A 21567-nucleotide genomic window follows, 5' to 3' on the forward strand; every position below is an offset into this window, starting at 1 on the left:
GGCTCATCCTGTCACTCACTTAACCACCTACCAGGCAGGACCCAGGAATCTGCGCTTTTATGGAGCTCTTACAAGTCATTACCTCACCAATCCTCAGATGTGCAACTCATGTATAACTTCTGAATTTGCAGAGCACTTTGGTTACAGCCTTTTCAAACAAAAGATAGTTCAAGGCTACCTCCTCCAGATCTCTTATCATTAATCCTGTTTCCTCCACATTTCACCAAACCCCTCTGATTTCCCAGATTTCCCTGTTCACCTCTTATGCTCACTTGCCCGCAAGAGAACACAGACTCATCCAAGGAAAGGGTTGGCTTAAACTTTCGTTCTACACTTCAGCTCTTGATTGAAGTAAGAAACTCAAAACATCTGTTGGCAGATCAGGAGATGGATCCTTAGAGGAAGTCTAGTATAAGAGTTAACAGCAGGTGCTTTCAAGTCAGATGATCTGGGTTCTTGATTGGCTAATTAAGTTTTCCTGTGCCTCAGGTTTCTTTTTTTTATCAATACCTACCTCAAAAGATTGTTTTGAGGGTGGTGAATAATATCTAGAAAGCACTTTGAACAGTTTGTGGAACAGAATTAAGGACCCAATAGATGTTAGCTATCACTTTTATTAAAAAACACCCCAATATTTGCACACTCTCCAGGTCAGAACTGCCCCAACTGGGCAGGCTGTCACTGGTCAACAGGGAATAGCTACATGACACGGGGCATGGTGCTACACGGACAAAGCTTTTGGTTCCATTCTGAGAGAGATGCAAATGAATGACTCAAGATCTTCCCAGAAAAACCAGTGTACCCCTATGTATGGTGTTTCCTGGGAGAATGATCCCTTTGGTACTCTGCAGACCTCAGGACCCTACACCAGGAGGTCCTACCTGGGAGCATCGGTCACCAACTCTGTCACCCTACATGCAGCATGGGCTCAAGATCAAATACCTGGAATCTAGGAACTGTTCATACTCTGAAAGGAGAGCTAAAAAAAATTCCCTCTGGTTTCCAAGGACAAAACACTACCTTGATCTTTGAAAGAGAGCAACACAGTGAAGAGGCCAATGGCTTTGTGAACAAACCAACCTGAGCTCCAGTTCTAGAGCAAATCACTATAATCTTCCAGACCTTACCTTCCTCATCTATATAGAAATAGAAGGGAGTGAGCATAATAACCTCACTGGATTATTGTTAGGTTTGAATGAGGTAATGGGAGAGGAAAGCAACCAAGCACAGAGATTGGCACCCAGCAAGCACTCAACTGGTGATTCCCTTTGCTTGCCTACAGCTAGGGCTATGGCCTACGGATAAAGTAGATGGCTCTGAGAACTGAAAGTCTGAGATACCCAGGCCTTGGGTCCCACTCTGCCTCCCCATCCCTCCCAGACCAGCTCTTGGACCCCCTTCTCACCTTCCCAGCCCAGAATGCTACTAAATTGATGAAGCTAAAAGGGTTTGATCATGTCGGTATATTTATATGTAAATACAAAACTGTATCGCTATAAGATATTGAATATGAACATTTACAATTATTTTCTGAATCTGACTCAGTCCATTGATGTTAAATACAAAATGAAAAGATTGTAAAAATAAGAATATATACATTCAAAGAGCTTATTACAGTATAAAAGTATTGAGGTCTGATCAGCTGCCAACCTCATCTGGGATGGGAGGTTTATGGGTTCCTAGGATTTTCTTGCGAATGTGGAGTGCTGGGGACTCTTTGATTCCATCCCTGGCACATCAGGCTGGGCAGGCTGGGAGCAGACAGGGACAGGATGGGTGAATAGGGGGCAAACAGTGATTGCAGGCAACTGCGCTACCCAGCCAGGGGTTAAGCTTTTTATTGACACAGAGCCCACCCAGCCTGAGCTCCAGGATCTGGCAGGCTTCTAGGAAGGAAGAGATGGGCATTTAAGTGGACAGGTCCAAGTTGCATAAGGAAAGGAACTTTCTAGCAAAAGAAAAAGGGGCCCCAGTTCATTCTCCCAAGGAGGGATTCTCATAGTAGTTTCCTTTCTCTCCCACACCTGGGCTCCCTCTCTTTTCTTCTAAGACTTCGTACCAATTGCTCTTGGCTCTGACTGCTCTTTACTCCCAGACCCCAAGCCCCAAGAGACAGAGAGAGGAAAGAGGGGTCTGGAATCACAGTGGAGGTCTATTCCCCAAATTGGCAAAGTAAACAGAGTAAAATCATTAGATAAGGGCAATTCATGCTAAGTTAAACCAGTGTCACCATAAATCAGAATTCTTGGCTCCAGTATTCTGGAAAGAGGTAAGTCCTTACGTAAGAATGAGGGCCTGTGGTAGGAGCATGAGGAGTGGATGTGTGTGTGTGTTCTCTTCCACCACTCTGCAGTCTGACAACAAGGGATGTGATCCCCAGCCCCAGCTAGTCCAGGATAAACAGTTGGGTCCAAGAAGCAAAGAGTCCTGAACTGCAACACGGAGCCCCAGGAAAGTCTACAAAGGAGTATCTCTGTGTATATGTATTTATAGAATACGACCATATTATTACATACAATATATATTATATACACACGTACATATGGACCCATACATGTAAGTGCGCACGCACATGTGCGCATACACACACACACACACACACACACACACACACATACACACAGAATGACAGAGAAGACTGGAATACACGCCCTAGGTATAAACGTGCTTGGCACTCGGGACGTTCTCTAGAGTATGTAACTTGGTCAAGCTCTCTGGGAAGGAAGGTGGACGCTCATCAAACCTCCCCATCAAATCCTAGCAAAGGGAAGGAATGGGAAAGAGACCTCAAGAAGGAGAATGGCATTGGGAAAGGGGGGAGGGAGTTTCCTTCCCCACTTACCTCGGGGCCCCTGGCAAAAACCGATAGCCACAATTTGGTTTTAATAAGGCACAGTTCGATAGCAGGTGCTAGGAATTAAGAACACATTGCTGCTGGCCCTCTCTAGTGGCAATTTCACCACATCTATCTAGCCAAAGGGAACGGCTGCCTTGCGTGCACGAGTGCGCCAGGAGACATGAGGAAGAGGTTGGTCCATTGCTTCAGCATAACTGACGGCAACCTATAGGCTCAGCGGTGTCCAGGGTAGTTTAAGGAAGGCTGGCCAGCACGTGGGAGGATCGTGGGACAGTTACTGACCCTCCATGGCCAGGAGGTTGTGACTGGAAGGCACCATGCCCTCCCTCTCTGCGAACTCCAGGATCGCCTTGTAGCAAAAATAGTACTGCTCAGGGGTCTGGATGCTGAAGGCCCTCTGGGTCCTCATGCGGGACACCGTCTGGAACACATTAAGGGTGCCAAGCTCCTCCAGCTGTGCTAGGCAGATGTCCAGTGAGCAGAAGGTACCTGAAGGAAGGAAAGAAGTAGTCATACCTGGTCTATCTCTCCTCTGTCCCCCCCTCTACCAAATGACCCAGGCAGGTTGGATGAATGAATTCAAAGGCAAGGTGCCTTATGGGAGGTGGCCAGGTGGCCTTAGGCCTGAAAGGATTCAAGGAGGTCACTTTGGAGTGTTGGGAGTCCAGAGAAATGAGAAGGCCTCTTGTCTCCTAAGACAGTACTGGAGGTAATAGGAAGAGAAGGTGGGAAGGTGACATAGAAGAACTGCCTGTCTTAGACAAGACAGAATGACAGCCCACACCTGGGCCCTAATTTTCAGAAACTCCACAATTTGTCCACAGAGACCTAACAGAAACTTATTCTTCCTGACTTTCTCCCAAAGGGACCTCTGAACTAAAAAGACCAGCAGTCCCTGCAATGCACATCCCTTAAGGTAAAAGCTGCTAACCAGCTCCAGAATGAGAGCACAGCTCAGGGTGGGGATCTCCTTAGGGAGGGGGATGAGAAGGAAACAACAGCCCAGCTGAGCTCTCCAGAACATCCAGGTGACAGTGATGGGGTCATACGATAATCATGCTGATGTGATATATAAAGCATCAACCCCCAGGGGCCCTGGCCCCTGAGGTGTATATTTTGGAGAGCACAGCTGGCGCTAGGGATACCAAAAGGACATTAAAGAGGAATTTTTCATGGCAATTTGCTACCAATGAATCAAACTCTCGCAAACTGGCAACTAAGAGCTTGGTTATTTCTCCCCCATCCTTATTGCCTCTGGATGCTTTGAGGGCTGCCGCACCATCAGGTACATTACCTGTCCTGCCAATGCCTGCACTGCAGTGGACGACAATGGGTGGCTCAGGGCACTGCCCTTTGGAGCGCGCTCCCATACTGCTGACAGCCAGCCTCTGCTGGTTCCTGACCACTCTCAAGAAGTCGATGAGAGAAGCTGCTGAGGAAGGGACACCATAATCTGGCCAGCTCAGGAACTGAAAGTGGGTCACCTGGCGTTTCTGCCGCTCCTTGATGAGAAAAGAAGCAAAAGTTAATGAGGTCATTTCTGCTTGCCCCTGACTACATTTGGCTTTTCTAGATTCTCAATCCCCTGGTATCCCCACCAAGGTTCCTGCCTACGACCCTCAACTTTCTCCACAGTTGCTTCTCTACAAACCCAAAGGACAGGTTAAATGTCTGGAGAGGACAGAATTCCCTATGTAGGACCCAGATTTCTTATAAGTTTTACTCCTAAGTAATGCCACTGTTGCACTGAGACAATATGGCTATATTGGCTCTGAGCTGAATATCCATATCCTGTTCCCAGAAAAATCAAAGTAACTTATAAGCTGCCTAGATTCCTGCCTATTCCATTTGGAGATTTTCTTTACAGTAAAAGTTCTCCCCCAGCTTAAAAACAGTGAGAAAATAAAATCGGGATTTACCTCTATGTTGTGAATTTCTAGCGTTGTTTTCTTATAATGGTTCATGTTCTCCACGCCTAGATTGGTCACCGTGAGGAAGCCAAATCTGATCCGAGAGTCTCTTTCTAATGGCCAGTACTGGCCACACTTTCTCCTGCCGCCTTCCTCAAAGCTGAAGACAGCAGAGAGCAGGGTAAGCCTTCCATCCTCCCTCTCCGTAGTAGTAAGCTATGATCTGCTGTCCCCCTAGCAGCAATGTCATCTCTTGCATTGCTTCTAACTTATACCTTTGTTTCTTGGCAGAAAAGGTGGGAGACCTTCATTCTAAACAGATGTTAGCAACAGCTAAAGTTTCTGCATGTATTCATTTAGCAGACATTTATTGGGTGTCTGTTATACCATTTGGCACCTATCCTGATACCTCTTGCTACTCCTCACATATCCAGGATAAATACTGGGTGGACAAAAAAAGACATCAGAGAAACTACGGTGGGCCAGACGGAACTCTCTGCCCTGTATCTCAGCCACTGTTCATGCTCTTCCCCAATAAGGGCCCTTGGCTGAGAGGAGGGGGAAACCCACACGTTTTTCTCCTCATCTGAAATAGGTTCTATGATAATGATGATACTAATGAATTTGTAATTCCCCAAGTTTTGGCAGATATGTAGACCAAAATTTCAAAAGGATTCCTTTCATCCAGAGCCTCCTGCCTGACCAACTATGTTTCATCTCTCTTTTTGTAGTTCTCTTATAGGTGGAAATATAAATGAGCAGAAAAACTGTCGAAAGTGGTAGGGAAGGGGAGCTGGTAATTCAGAAGCCAGGAAGACAGCTGCCCTTTGGAAGTAGGGAGCAGATTAAAAGTGAATTGCCCCACATTTCCCACACTTCCTTTAGTGGATAAGGCCAGGACCTTGGAGTAGCCTGTAACTGGCACAGGGTCACCAGAGCCAAGGATTAAAACTCTGACAAGTTAGATCTATCAATCTCCACCATATCCTGGCTATGTTAATTCTGGGTCAACTAAGAAAAAGCTAAAACGTCTCAAACTCTTTGCCATGGTTTTCCTAATCCTCATTGTTTTATGAGCTAAACAGGAGGAAAAGGGAAGAACTCACCGGGTGGTCATGACAATCACCAGGACTTTTTGCTCCCATACCATGAGCCAGAAATCACGGTAAGTATTCTCCAAAGGGCCTGGAATGGAAGGATAAGACAAGGAACATTACCCTGGGAAGCCCTTCTTTCCTCCCCAGGCATTTCTGGTTTTGTCCCCAGCTAGTAACTCCAAAGCACAGATGCTGGCTCCCTGCTCTTCTCACTGCATCCCTGCTATTCAGGGTGGTCCTTGAACCACCAGCTCCAGCATTGTATGAGAGAGTATTAGAAACGTGCAATCTGCATTTTAAGAAGATCCCAGGTAAGCTGTAGGTAAGTTACAGTTTGAGAAATACTGTTACGTACCTTCTCAAGAGCCTTACCATCAGGACCTGAGCTGGCACATCCAGACAGGGTCAACTGTGTACACGACTCTAGCGGTTTTCATCTCCCTAAAGCCTTATAATCATCAGTAGCCTACTAAACCACTCCCCTTCCATGTCCCATCATGGGTCTCCTCAGACCCAACATGCTTGCCATTCAATCTCTTCCTTCAAAATTAGCCTTCTCTCTCTGTTTTCCCATCTCTGTTCAAAAAAGTATTGGCATTCGTAAATCACTCAGTTTTAAAAAGTTGGAGTCAACTCTGACTTATCCATTTCCTTTATCTTCCAGAAGCAATCACCAAGTCCTAGAGATTTTTTTGCCTTGGATTATTTTTGGTTTTCATCATGCCCTCCTGACCCAACTTCACTGCCACAAGGACCACATCATCTTTTGTCTGAGTTACTGTAATACCATCTTGGTTTATTTTTCTGAATAGGACTCCTTCCCTTCCAGTCTATTCTGGACACCCCTGCCAGCTGAATCTTTCTAGAAACTTGCTTCATCACAGGGGCACCTGGGTGGCTCAGCTGGTTAAGCATCGACTCTTGATTTTGGCTCAGGTCATGACCTCAGGGTTGTGAGATTAAGCCCTGTTGGGTTCCACACTCATTAGGCTCCACACTGAGTGTGGAGCCACTTAACAGTCTCTCTTTCCCTCTCCTTCTGCCCCTCCCCTGCTCGCACTTTCTCAATCTCTCTCTAAAAAAATAAATTAAAAATAAAAACTTGCTTCATCACAATATAGACAGCTCTTGACGGCACAGCTGGATCAAAACAGCTTAACCATTTAATGTATGTGGTCTTATATCAGTCACTTTACTTTGTGAGAATGAATCATGTCTCAACAAACATGGTGCTGAGGGTAAGAGCCACATTGTCAAGTTCTCCTTTTAGAGTTAGAACCTTCACAGGACTGGGCACTCAGGGGAAACTTTGAAGATACCTGTGGGCCACCAACTCCCTTTTAAGCAAGGAAGTAATAACTTGGGATAATTCCGTGTACTATCCCAGTCCTTTTTCCTCTGCTTTTAGGGAAGAAGGGCAGTATCAAGGGTTGATTTTGTGCTGGAAGTCTGCTGGTTTTACTACCATTTTTGCTAAAGCCTTTTAGGAGCATTAATGTTTTATGATACTAGAATTCCCTCTTGGCAGAAGTGGACACTGCCAAAAGCATGTGAGATCTTGGAAGCAAGCTAAATGTCTATCAAGAGAGAGTTGTTAAATTATGGCATATCCCCGATTTAAGTAGTCCATAAAGGTGATGTTGTAAGATTTGTTATTTTTGCTCTGGAAAGGTATTCACAAGATACCATCAAATGAACAAAGAAGTAACATAGAGAAAGAACCCATCTTGTTAGATATTTTATATGTCTGTATCTATTTGCACAGAAAACAGTTTGGAAGGAAATGCTACAGAATGTTAACATTATCTCTGGGTCTTAGGGTTATGAGTGAATTTCATCTCCATCTTCTAAATTTCCTACAATGCACTTACATTACCATAGTATGTATGTGAAGATAATAAGAACTCCCGTACCCCATCTCTGACCCCAGCCTTGTCCACATCCTACTACCCTGCACCACAGCAGCACTCATATGCTTTATTTTCCACACTCAAATCACTGGCAAAAATGGTGTTCCCAATCAGAGCGCCTGACCACCCAGATACCATTCAGACTCAGGCTTCGCAAAGAGGGGTCATAATATCCTCCAAGGCGTAAGAGAGACTTAGAAGGGAAAGCTGCACCTCCCAGATTACTCTTTAACAGTGAACTTCTCTGAAGAACTCAAGTCAGTGGTTTATGCTGACATGGGTGAAACAATCCTCTGACTTGGCTTGTGAGGACTTTTGAATCAAACAGACATACTTTCAAATCCTGGCTCTGCCACTTACTGTGTGATCCAACATCGCCTAACCTCTTTGGGCTTCAGTTTGTTCATGGGTTAATAAACCTTCCTTGCAGAGTCTCTGTAATAATTAGATGAAGATTATATACCTGATATATAATAGATATTCTCAATAGATAACAGATATTATTAATAGAAATAGTATTATTAATAAGAATCAAAATACTGAATGTAGCCAAGAAAGTTAGCCAGGCAAATCAAATCAGCCTGCTCCACATCACAGGACCCCCATCTTCCAGTCCTAAGAGAGTACTGATGCTGTCTAAAGGTGATCTGTGCTTGACTCAAAATATCTCTCATACTCTTAGGGGAGTTTCTTCCGGATACGGCCTTCAAAGCCACCCTAAAGAATCCAGTTCCTGCAACTCTTGAGTAGTAGCTTTGCCTTCTAAACCTGGAGAAGGAAGCATTCTGGGGTACCCTCAAGCCAATCCTTACCCTCCATAAGCCCAATCTGCCAACACCATCCTCCTCAACAAAGCCCCTACTCTCAGGCAGATCATGTCATATCATATATGCCAAAAATTTTTCCTGATAATTCTCATTTCTTCTTAGGGTCTTAAAAGGACTCTTCTAGGAGGGAGTGGTCCCTCCTAGGAGGAAAATATAAACCTGTGATCATCAGACCAATTAACAATATATCAAGAATCCATTTTTTTCTCCCTCAACTTTTATTTTGAAAAATTTGAAACCAACGAAAAGTTGGAAGACTACTACAACGTACTCATAAATTCTTTAGCTCGAAAGCTATCGTTTTTAGCTATTATTTCAACATTTATTTCTATCTATAAATACACACACTTTTTATTTTGTAACTATTTAAAAGTTAGTTCCAGAAATTATGACACTTCGGGGCACCTGGGTGGCTCAGTCGGTTAAGTGTCTGCCTTCAGCTCAGCTCATGATCTCAGGGTCCTGGGATCGAGCCCCGCATCGGGCTCTCAGCTCAGCGGGAGCCTGCTTCCCCCCTCTCTCTCTGCCTGCCTCTATGCCTACTTGTGATCTCTGTCAAATAAATAAATAAAATCTTTAAAAAAAAAAAAGAAAGAAATTATGACATCTATTCCTAAATACTTGGGCACATATTTAGAAGAACAAGGACTTTCTCCCATAGAACAATACCATTATCACACTGAAACAATTAAACACTGATACAATAATATTATCTAATATACAGTCCCCAATTATCCCAAGTTTGTCATTAACAGTTTTCTTCTCTAAACTGAAGTTCTAATAATGGGCACATGCCTTTGGTTACCATGTCTCTCTAGTCTCCTTTAATCTAGAAGAGTTCCCTGCTTTTGTTTTTCTTGGCATTAACTTTGAAGAATCTAAGCCAGTTTTCTAATAGTATGTCCCACCATCTGGATTTGTCTAGTTTACTTTTCATGATTAGATTCAGACTTAAAAATTGGCAACAAACAATAAAGGTTATGTTATATAGTTCTCACTATATCACAACAGAGGCATGATATCTATTATTGGTGATACTAAGTTTGATCACTTGCTATAGAGGTATTTGCCAGATCTCTTGCTGGCCATGCTCTGCAATGGTCAAAGGGCCTAAAGCCCATAGGGTGGCCTCTTACGTCCTCCTCTCCCTACCCTTTTTGAAGGCAACTTGGTATTCTCCTTGAGATGGCCGAGGCCAGGTCAGGAGGACTACTGGAGCCCACAGGAGCATTCATAGAAACTCTTATCTGAAATCTTCACTGTCAGACCTAGTATAGACTATCTGTATCAGAAGACTACTGGGTACTCTCTGATGGTACAGGAACCAGCAAAAGTCTCTTAGGACAGCAACACCCTTTCATAGACTGGACTCAATCTCTGAGAAGCTCCACTGCCACTTTTGGCCTCCTACTGGACATAAAGAGCATCTCACTGGCCAATGAGTTCGGATGTCCCATTCCCCTCGGTTGGCAATGCATAGTCCAAAAAACTTGTACTAGTGTTGTATGTTCAAATCTCCAGTTTATCTCTATGCAGCAAGTTTCCACACGTATCTGGTACAGAAACTCTATACCTCTCCTTTGCCTTCTCAATAACACCCAACCTTTATGAAATGCCAGGATTTAGTGGCCACATCACCACCTCAAGTTACCTTCAAAAACTATGCAATCATCTGGTGCAAGAGATCATAGGTAGTTGACATAAAACCAACTTGTAAGGAGCACCCTAACTTACCTTGTGTACCAATGTAAGCATTCTTCTGCTTGTAGCCATCCATGAAACTGGCATTGATGTAATCTGTCTAATGATAAAAAGGAAATGTCATTGCAGCTGTGTGGAATACACCATTTGGGTGGGAAAATTATGTACCAGGTAAATAAAACCCAAGGTATAGGGTTTCCCTGTCAGACAGACAGTGAGGAGCAAAAGCATCAGTTCAAAACTTGGTTTCTACCAATGTTACTGGAACAACTGGATCCACATGCAGGAAAAAAAAAAAAAATCAAGCTGGACTGTTCTTCACACTAAACACAAAAACTGACTCAAAATGGATCACAGACCTAATGTTAAGAATTAAAATTATAAAACTCCTAGAAGAAAATGTAGGATTAAATCTTTGTGACCTTGGGTTAGGTAAAGCCTTTTTAGATATGACACCAAAAGTACAAGCAGTAAAAGAAAAAAACAGGTTCATTGAACTACATTAAAATTAAAAACTTTTGTCCTTCCAAGGACACCATCAAGAAAGTAAAACCACCTACAGAATGCACATATGATAAGGGACTTATATCTAGAATATATAAAGAACTCTCACAATTCAACAGTAAAAAGACAACCCAATTTTAAAATGGGCAAAGGGGGGGCGCCTGGGTGGCTCTGTCATTTACTCAATGACTCTTAATCTCAGCTCAGGTCATGATCTCGGGGTCATGAGTTCAAGCCGTACGTTGAGCTCCATGCTGGGCATGGAGCCTACTTAAAAAAAAATAAATAAATAAAAATAAAATGGGCAAAGGATCAGAATAGACATTTCTCCAAAGAAGATATACAAATGGCCAATAAACACATGAAAACACGCTCAACATCATTAGGCACCAGGGAATGCAAATTAAAACCATAATGAGGGGCGCCTGGGTCGAGCGTCCGACTCTTGTTCTTGGCTCAGGTCTTGCTCTCACTGTTGTGAGTCCGAGCCCCATGTTGAGCTCTGCTCTGGTCATGGAGCCTACTTAAAAAAAAAAAAAAAGTGAAAAGTCAAAACCATGATAAGACACAACTTCATACCCATTAGGATAGCTACAAGTACAAGATACCAACACATGTTGGCAAGGATGTGAAAAAACTGGAACCCTCATATACCCCTGGTGGGAATGTAAAATGGTGCAGTCATGTTGGAAAACAGTGGCAGTTCTTCAAAAGGTTAAACACAAAGTTACCATATGACCCAGCAATTCCACTCCTGAGGGAAACGAAAACATATGTCCATAGAAAAACTTACACACAAATATCCATAACAGCATTTTTTATAATAGCCAAAAATGAATACAACTCAAATGGTATTCACCTGATGAATGGGTAAATAAAGGTGGCATATCCATACAACGGAATATTATTTAGCAATAAAATGGAGTGAAGTACTGACACATGCTACCACATGGATGAACCTTGCAAACATGCTAAGTGAAAGAAGCCAGACACAAAGGCTATATATTGTATGATTCCATTTATATGAAATGTCCAAAATAGGCAAATCCATAGAGACAGAAACTACACAGACTGGGAGAAAATGGTGTGTGACTGCCAAGTGTATGGAGTTTCTTTTTCAGGTGATAAAAATGTTCTAAAGTTGATTATGGTGGTGGTTGCACAACTCTGTGAATATATTAAAAAACACTGAATTAGGGGCACCTGGGTGGCTCAGTCAGTTAAGTGTCCAACTCTTGCTTTCAGCTCAGGTCATGATCTCTTAGGTCGAGAGATGAGCCCCACTTTGGGCTCCATGCTCAGGAAGGAATCTGTGGGAGAGTCTCTCCCTCTGCCCCTCCTCCCACTTGCAAGCGCCTGTGCTCTCTCTCAAAATCAATCAATCTTTTAAAAAAAGGACAAAAACCAGACCACTGAATTATATGCTTTATTTTTTTAAGATTTTATTTATTTATTAGAGAGAGAGAGAGAAAGTGTGCGTGTGAATGGGGAGAAAGGCAGAGGGAAAAGGACAGACAGAATCTCAAGCAGAACCACCTCCTCCCCCGACCAAGTGCAAACTCAGATATGGGGCTCAATCCAAGGACCCTGAGATCATGACCTGAGCCGAAATCAAGAGTCACATACTCAACCAACTAAGCCACCCAAGGCACCCCTATACACTTTAAATGGATAAATTGTATGATATGTGAATTACATCTCAATAAAGCTGTTATTTACCAAAAAAGGAGCCCATTAAGACTTGCAGCACTGGTTCAAAACCAAATGGGAGGCAAGCCAAGCACCCTGAGCAGGAACATCCTGTCCATGCTGTCACACACAAAAGGCAAAGTGTGACTGGAGAAGGAAGAAAGCTATACCTCATATCTAGCACCATCAACAGCATGGGCCAAACACCCAGGCTCCTTTACTACCTGAATTAACACAAAGCAACAGCCAAATTCAGAAAGGTCTCAATGAACAGCTCTTGACTCATTCTCTTCTGGGGGCCTTCTCTCATCTCCTCGTGTCCTCAGTCTTATTTTAACGTCATTAGCTATCAGGGAAATTAAATAGGATTTTAATTTTTATTATTTTTATTATGCCTTCTCACAAGATCTCTGCCAACATCCTTGCTGATAATCCAAGCTGGTAAAAGAGAAACACAGACGCAGCTACAGTGTCAAGTCATAGTACAACTAGTTGAGAGTATCTAGCAGGTACTAGGAATAGCAGAGGGTGTGGAGGGGAACAGGGGCACAAAAGACAAAAAGTTTCCGGGCGCCTGGGTGGCTCAGTTGGTTAAGCGACTGCCTTCGGCTCAGGTCATGATCCTGCAGTCCCGGGATCGAGTCCCGCATCGGGCTCCCTGCTCAGCAGGGAGTCTGCTTCTCCCTCTGACCCTCCCCTCTCTCATGTACTCTCTCTCTCTCATTCTCACTCTCTCAAAATAAATAATAAATAAATCTTTAAAAATAAAAATAAAAAAAGACAAAAAGTTTCCGTGTCAGACTAAAGAGAACTCATACTCGACTCCACTCTAGGGAGCTCAGAGTGACTCAAACCTGCAGGACCCAGGAAAGAAGGCATAGAAAAATACAAAGGATTTACCTGGTACATGCCAGTCGACACTATTCTGTAACACTCTTGGAACTACCTTCATGCTTTGAAAAGAAATACACTTCTTTAATGGAGACTTACTATTTCTTTATAAATAAGGATACCAGCTTTCAGTATCCTTGTCTCTGAGAGCACTGGGAATTAAAATCAACAATTTCAGAAGAATCATCAGAAATTAAAACTGAAAATGACCTCAGAGATAAAGTATAGATTTGGGGGCAAACTGAAATAGCAGAGAATCAAACCAAGTATACTATGTTATGGGCCATGTTCAATAGAAACTGTAACTAATAGCTTTATAATTCCAGGAGCAAATCTGATGAACAATTCACTAATAAACCTGAATCCACCATTTATTGTGGAAATAAAGCTTCTGCCAATGTTTGTAGTAATGAAAGGAATTTAATTCAAGTGATGATCTTTAGATTAATTATAGGATGACTAGAATAGTCTGCTGGTACACTGGGATTCACTCATTCCTTCACAAATAATTTACTGAAGGTGTGATATATACTGTTCTAGGTACTGGAGACACAGCAGTCAAGAGAACAGATAAATACAGCTCACTCCAAAGCCTCAACTTAACCATTATACACCACTCCTTGAGAGCATATACTTGATGATCTCAGTAATAGTGATGAACTTACCTTAAGTCAGCCAGACTCTGAGCTAATGGTCCTGCAGGAAGACCCTTTCTTTTTTTTTTTAAAGATTTTATTTATTTATTTGACAGAGAGAGAGAGACAGCGAAAGAGGGAACACAAGCAGGGGGAATGGGAGAGGGAGAAGCAGGCTTCCCGTTGAGCAGGCAGCCCAACTCAGGACTCGATCCCAGGACCCTGGGATCATGACCTGAGCCGAAGGCAGAAGCTTAACACCTGAGCCACCCAGATGTCCCAGGAAGACCCTTTTGTAAGGGTCCTGGACAGGGCTATAAATGCAGTTTACACATGATCTTAGCCAAAAGGCTGAGAATCGATTGAACTCAGTTTATATACTTGAAATGGTAAGGTCAAAAGAGATTAAAACCATGATCCTAGTGTCCCGATCCACATATCATATATACCCAAATACAAGGCAACGATTTTCCCAAAAATTATCCCCCAGAAAAAAGAGAGGGGATATAACAAGTCCCTATAATGTATGTCATGTTAAAGGGGCACTATTTAAATTCCTTTACTTTGAACAACAGCCTCGATCAATACTGTTTTTTTTTTTTAAGATTTTATTTATTTATTTATTTGTTTGACAAAGAAAGCGAGAGAGCACAAGCAGGGGGTGGGGCAGAGGGAGAGAGAGAGAGAAGCAGACTCCCCACTGAGCAGGGAGCCCAATGCAGGGCTTGATCCCATGATCCTGGGATCATGACCTGAGCTGAAGGCAGACACTCAACCGACTGAGCCACCCAGGTGCCCCAATGCTATTTTTTTGATGCATACGGAGGGCACCAGACAAAACAGGTATATCCAAAGGAAAAAGAAGAAATGTAACATACTTAGTTGTTGACCTCAAAATTCTAAGTGTTGGATGATAAAAAGGACTTTAAAAAAGAATACGTGAATAATTATGCTACAGAAAATGCATGAGATACAGGATGAAAGGAAAGAATAAACTGTGTTAATGTTATGCTAATAGCTCTTTCTGGTTTAGGATAAACTTTTCAGTGACAATACCATATACTTAAACAGAAGTAAAAATTGTGTGCTCTGGAAAACTGTTAGATTGACTCAGGAAGTGGCTCAACTGAGGGCAAGGACACTGATGTTAAAGGTGCATGTGAAGAGTTTCACTACAATGTATATATATGTGATTTTTAAATATGAATATGTGATCAAATTAATATATTAAATAATATAATCATTTCAACATTTTAACTCTATCCCTAGATATTTATGTGTACACTAGTTGTCCAAAATTATTTTAAGATCTTCTAGATGAAAAAAATCATAGGTCACTTATAATTAGAGTTGCCTCGTATTGATACATATACATTCATTAATATGGTAGAAAATAGGACTATAATTTTACAACTAAGGAGTAAAAGGAGAACTAATTGACATTTATCAAGCACCTATGATGTACCAGACCTTGCGCTATCAGCATTTACATAAATTTTTCCATTTAATTTCCACTTCGTACTGTGAGATGGGCTTATAGGGACTTCTTATGGTAACAGACTAACTCGTATACAGCAAAGTTAAAACTCCAATCTGATCTCTCTGGCTTAGAGTCCATGCTCTTTCTACTATATTAGTAAGCTTCATTTTGGAAAATTTCCCTCAGTGCTCCTGAAAAGATAGCATTTATCTGTGTACCTGCGTGTGGCCACTTCGTTTGGTCAACTTCACTCTAGTTTGGTCCAGGCAGGGTACATCCCCATAGCGGTTCTTCTCTAGGTTTCCTGGAGACCTGAAGAAAATGAAACAGACAAACTAAAACAAAGACAAAGAAAAGGTGGAAGCAGCGTGTATGTGTACACACAAAGTCCAGGAGTGCAAAGGTGGGTATCCGTTACTGTTGGTGTTGGAGACATGGAGCAATGGTCTAGTCTATCCATATTCCATATCATTTAACATTTTTAATATGTATGTATTCCTGTGAAAATAAAGATATTTCCATTCAAAAGAGAAAATGAGAGGGAAATAGGGATATAGCACCAAAAAAATCTGGCTGCTAAGAAACCTAAGTTCCAGTTGAACGTGGTAGGTTGACAACATATGTTTGACTCCACTCTATCTAGTAGCCTCAGTATAAAGGCACTAATCAGTACAAACCCCAAAAGTGATGGCAGAGACTTCAGCAGATAAAGAGTGAAATCCATTTTGGCAGAGAGAAAACAGATGGAGGAATTTTGGCTGACTTGGCCAAATGCAGAAAACTAGGACCCACAGAGGTATCTACAGAGAGACACAATGACTCACTCTCACCACTCCCACATGCTGGAAAGCAAGGCGAGTCACAGGGTTAAAAACAGAGGAATAAGTGAAAATATGAATGACAGACAGTGAGAATTCCCAGCCCTCTTCTCCCTGTCCTCTCCTAGCCTATACTTCTATCAAGCTTGGACCCTCCCAAGCAAAAGAGTGGAGAATTCCTCTATGGAGAAAGTGAATAGCCCTACATTAAAGAATTCTGTCACCTAGAGTACACCAACAACAAGCTAGCTGATCATTTAAATTTGAAGATCACTCACACAAACAGCATTTCCAAGCAGTTTTTAAGGTCCTCACCCCCAACGTGTAAAACTAACAGCCAAAAATCTCCAGATAATTACAGAAGGCTCCAACACAAAAAAGAGACCAAACACATGGCAGTGAAAAAGCACAAAAGAATGTCAGTAAGAAAAAATAAGTTCTAGGGGCACCTGGGTGGCTCAGTCATTAAGTGTCTGCCTTTGGCTCAGGTCATGATCCCAGGGTCCTGGGATCGAGCCCCGCATCGGGCTCCCTGCTCGGTGGGGAGCCTGCTTCTCCCTCTCCCACTCCCCCTGCTTGTGTTCCCTCTCTCGCTGTGTCTCTGTCAAATAAATAAATAAAATCTTAAAAAAAATTTTTTTTAACTTAAAAAAAGAAAAAATAAGTTCTAAAAGGCTATAATTAATACCCTCAGAGAGAAAAAGGTACTGTATCTATGAAACAAGAATAGGATGCTATGAGAAAGGAACAGAGACGAGAAACTCTTGGAAAATAAATAGGATATCCAAAGTAAAAACTTTAATAGAAAAGATGAAAAAGAAAGTTGAAGAAATTTTCCAGAATAAAACAAAAAGTCAAAGTGATGAAAAATTTAAGAAAACAAGACAATCATTCCAGAGCAGGAGTCAGCAACTATGGCATGGCCAACCTGTTTTTTGTAAATAAGAATTTTACTGGAACACAACCAAGCCTGTCAGTTTAGTACTGTCGATGACTTTTTTCACACTATAATGGCAGAGTTGATTACACTTGCAATAGAGATTGTAAAGGCCCACAAGCCTAAAATATTTACTATTTTGCCCTTCAAGAGAAAGTTTGTCAATCTCTGATCTAGGAGATCCAACCAGACTGACAGAAATAGTCCACAAAAAGAGAGCACTGACATAATACAAGGAAAGAGAGAATGAAAAACAGCTAATGTAAAAAAAAAAAAAAAAGTCCTAGAACTAAAAACACAAGCCTTCAGAGTGCAAGAATCTATCAAGAACCCAACAAAATGAATGGAAAAAAAAGGACCCACATCAAGCAAGACATATCACTGTGAAATTTTTAAATGGAAAGACAGAGATTATCTAAAAATGTCCAAAACATCTTGAGAAGGAATAAGAATAACATCAGACTGTTTAGTTGCATTGCTACTAATTAGAAACGGATTGTTTTAAAAGTTCTGTGGTACAATTATTTCCAACCTAGAATTCTATGCTCTAACAAGACTAAGTAAAGAAAGAAGATGGGGGAACCAGGAAACAAGAGCCAATAAAGGAAAGTGGGGGTGGAAATCAGGAAAAAGTCCAGACAACACCAACCTCAGTTTAGACTGGAGCAAAACCCCAAAAACTTCTGGAAGTGAGGTCTCCAAGGGAAAAAAAAAAACAATTCATTATCTGATATATTTGACCACTTGGAAAATACTAACAATAGTGTAAAATAAATTTGATTAAGCATAGGGAAAAAAATAAAGATAGGAACATGGAAAACTAAAAACAGATGAAAAAATTAGGTAACTGGGTGCCTGAGTGGCTCAGTCAGTTGTGTCTGCCTTCAGCTCAGGTCATGATCTCAGGGTCTTGGGATCAAGCCCCGCATCGGGCTCCCTGCTTGGTGGGGAGTCTGCTTCTCCTCTCCCTCTGTAGTTCCTCTCTCTCTCTTAAATAAATAAATAAAATCTTTAAAAAAATTTTTTTAAATTAGGTAATTAACTCCAGAAGAAACAAGAAATTGAATTGATAAAATTTAATATATTTGATTTCATAGAAGCCCATTTCTTTTTTTTTTTAAAGATTTTATTTATTTATTTGAGAGAGAGAGAGAGAGCACATGAGGGGGGAGGGTCAGAGGGAGAAGCAGACTTCCTGCTGAGCAAGGAGCCCGATATGGGACTCAATCCTGGGACTCCAGGATCATGACCTGAGCTGAAGGCAGTTGCTTAACCAACTGAGCCACCCAGGCGCCCACAGAAGCCCATTTCTGCGTTAGAAAAATTTACATAGCCATAATAATGTAAACAATGACAATTGATTTAATAAAAAAATATGACATAATTATATTGGAAAAACAGTGAAAGGTGAACTGGAGACAGGGTGTTAAGAGCCAAATGCTTACCTACCATAAAAATCAATGAAGGAGTATTGTAAGTATTTTATTTAGAATCATAGAAGAAATACCAGAAGAAAAAGCTATTAAGAGTTGAAAATGGGGATGCCTGGGTGGCTCAGTCGTTAGTGTCTGCCTTCGGCTCAGGTCATGGTCCCAGGGTCCTGGGATCGAGCCCCACATGGGGCTCCCTGCTCGGCGGGAAGCCTGCTTCTCTCTCTCCCACTCCCCCTGCTTGTGTTCCCTCTCTCGCTGTGTCTCTGTCAAGTAAATATAAATAAAATCTTTGAAAAAAAAAAAAAGTTGAAAATGGATACCTAGAGGAACCAAGGGTAAGGCAGGGGATTACCATTAATTTTAGCATTCCTATTCTTTGGTACTATTTGTTTTAAAAAAAAATTGTACATATATTGATCAAGAAGCAAAAAAAAATTACTAAAATATAAATATTACTCTAATATAAAATAATATTCTATTGTTCATAGTTACCAACAAATATGTAATGGAATAAGCAAAATAGTCTGGAAGGAAATGTACCATATTCATACTAGTTGCTGCTTCTGGGGAAGAGGGGAGAACTGAGGGTGAGGATTAGAAGGGATTTACAACGAATTCTTTCTTTTAATAACAAAAAAAGATGGAGCAAATATGACAAAATATTAAAAATTGTCAGTATTAATTCTGGTGACAGGAACATAGTTGTTTATCATGTTATACTCTGTACTTTTCCATATTTTAAAAAATTCCCTCTTCCCACACAAATAAGTCCAACTGATATTTTACAAAATCCCAAGAACAATTCAATGGAGGAAGGATTTTTCAGCAAATGGTGCTGGAGCAATTGGATATCCACAGACGTGCGCAAATGCATGTGCACATACACACACACAACATCAACATCAACCTAAACCTTACCTCTTAAACAAAAATTAATTCAAATGGATCACATACTTAAATAAATAAATGTGAAACATAACACTATAAAATGTTTAGAAAAAAAGGAGAAAATCTTTGGAATCTCGGGTTAGATGTTCTTAGATCTGACATCAAGAGTGTGATCCATACAAGGGAAACTTGATTAAAGGACTTTATCAGAATAAAAACTTGTGCTTCACCAGGGACCATGTTAAGAGGATGAAAAGATAAGCTACAGACTAGAAGAAAATATCCACAAAACATGTATCCAACTAAGAACATATATCTAGAATATATTAAAAAAACCTCAAATCTCAACAGTTTAAAAAAAAGTCCAAATGGAAAATGGGAAAAAGGTATGACATTTTACAAAGAGGATATACAGATGGTAAATAAGCACATGAAAAGATGTTCAATATCATTGACTATTAGGGAAATGTAAATTACACTGACAATGGGATCTCATTACACATCCATTAGGACAACTAAAACAAAAAATGGTGGTGGCAACAGCAACTGCTGGTGAGGATGCCAAGAAACTGGATCATTCAGACATTGCTGGGGGTACGTCAAATGGTACAGCCACTCTGGAAAACAGCTGGGCAGTTTCTCAACAAACTAAGTATCTCATTACCATATGAGCTAGCTATCACACTCTTGGACATTTATCCGAGAGCAATGCAAACTTACGTTCATACAAAACCTAGACACAAACATTCATAGCAGCTTTAATTTTTTTTTTTACTTTACTTTTTTTTACTTCAAGTGCCAGAAACTCTAAATAACCTAGGTGAACAGTTAAACAAACATTTCTTTAACCATATGAATGGTTCAACAAACCATTCATACCATGGAATAGTACTTATAAAAAGGAATGAACTATTGATACATGTAACAACAACTTGGGTGAATCTCCAAGGAATTATACTGACGTTGAAAAAAGCCAATCCCAAAAGGTTACTTATGGTATGATTCCATTTACGTAAGAACATTCTTGAAATGAAAAACTATAGTAACAGAGACCAGATTAGTGGTCTAATCTAATCAGAATCTAGTCAGAACAAAGTTAGGAATCCCCAAGTCAAGCATGCATCCTCTTAGAGCAGCCCAGTACTCCTCTCTGTTCCATAATACTTCCTTGATTCAAAAGTACAGGGGGAGGGGCGCCTGGGTGGCTCAGTCATTAAGCGTCTGCCTTTGGCTCAGGTCATGACCCTGGAGTTCTAGGATTGAGCCCCGAGCCCCACATCAGGCTCCTTGCTCCTCGGGAAGCCTGCTTCTCCCTTTCCCATTCCCCCTGCTTGTGTTCCCTCTCTTGCTGTCTCTCTCTCTCTCTCAAAAAATAAATAAAATCTTAAAAAAAAAAAAAGTACAGGGGGAAAAACTGGTTGGGAGAAAGACTGGATGCATATAGAGGTTGTGAACTGGTAAGAAAGAAACAGCTGTGTGGGAGAAAAGGACACTCTCTCCACTTTGATATATGCTCTGCTTTTTTTTTTTTCTCTTTGCCTTGCATTCTTGCTCTGCCTATTGACTTTCTTCTCAAGTGTTTCTTCTCTCTTACCGGTTTCCTAACTCATTCTTTTCCCTCTTTTCTTTTGCTAAGTCTCTCTCCAGGCATCTTCTTTACAGTACACTGACTAAGCTGGACAGGAATTACAAGGGGGAAGACGTATTCACAGAATCATGGATACCTAAAACATTTAAGCTACACAAGCAGGTGGATATCCGAGTCTAACATCATTTATTACACACAGGAAAACTGGGGTGCAGGCAAGGGAAAAACCTGCATAAATCACAGAGGAGATTTTGGGCTGTGCTGGAACTTGAGCCTGGGACAATTTCTCTAGTTTTCAACAGAGAGACAGAAATTTCTATTGCAGTCAATGAAAACAGGATAAAATGAGAGCAGTAAGAAAAATGATCTATGCCCTATGGCCAACAATAGTTACAAAGTAAT

At 41.3% G+C, this 21567-nt stretch overlaps 1 protein-coding gene across 3 annotated transcripts in view; it reads right to left on the minus strand.

Moving 5' to 3' along the window:
• Window positions 1-598: 598 nt before the first annotated feature.
• Window positions 599-21567, minus strand: part of PTPN9 (protein tyrosine phosphatase non-receptor type 9) — an 88732-nt gene continuing 67763 nt past the window's right edge. For all 3 annotated transcript variants that reach the window (XM_073877396.1, XM_025884579.2, XM_025884578.2), the window contains exons 8-13: window positions 15720-15813; window positions 10336-10402; window positions 5874-5952; window positions 4777-4927; window positions 4152-4359; window positions 599-3346 (exon numbers count right to left, since the gene is read on the minus strand). In XM_073877396.1, coding sequence (XP_073733497.1) covers window positions 3132-3346; window positions 4152-4359; window positions 4777-4927; window positions 5874-5952; window positions 10336-10402; window positions 15720-15813 — 814 coding nt within the window. In that variant the 3' untranslated portion in view covers window positions 599-3131. The remainder of the gene's footprint in view (window positions 3347-4151; window positions 4360-4776; window positions 4928-5873; window positions 5953-10335; window positions 10403-15719; window positions 15814-21567) is intronic.

Source organism: Callorhinus ursinus, unplaced genomic scaffold, assembly GCF_003265705.2.
Source record: "Callorhinus ursinus isolate GAN/ISIS: 27379988/994484 unplaced genomic scaffold, GSC_fseal_2.0 scaffold25, whole genome shotgun sequence".
NCBI classification, from domain to species: Eukaryota; Metazoa; Chordata; class Mammalia; order Carnivora; family Otariidae; genus Callorhinus; species Callorhinus ursinus.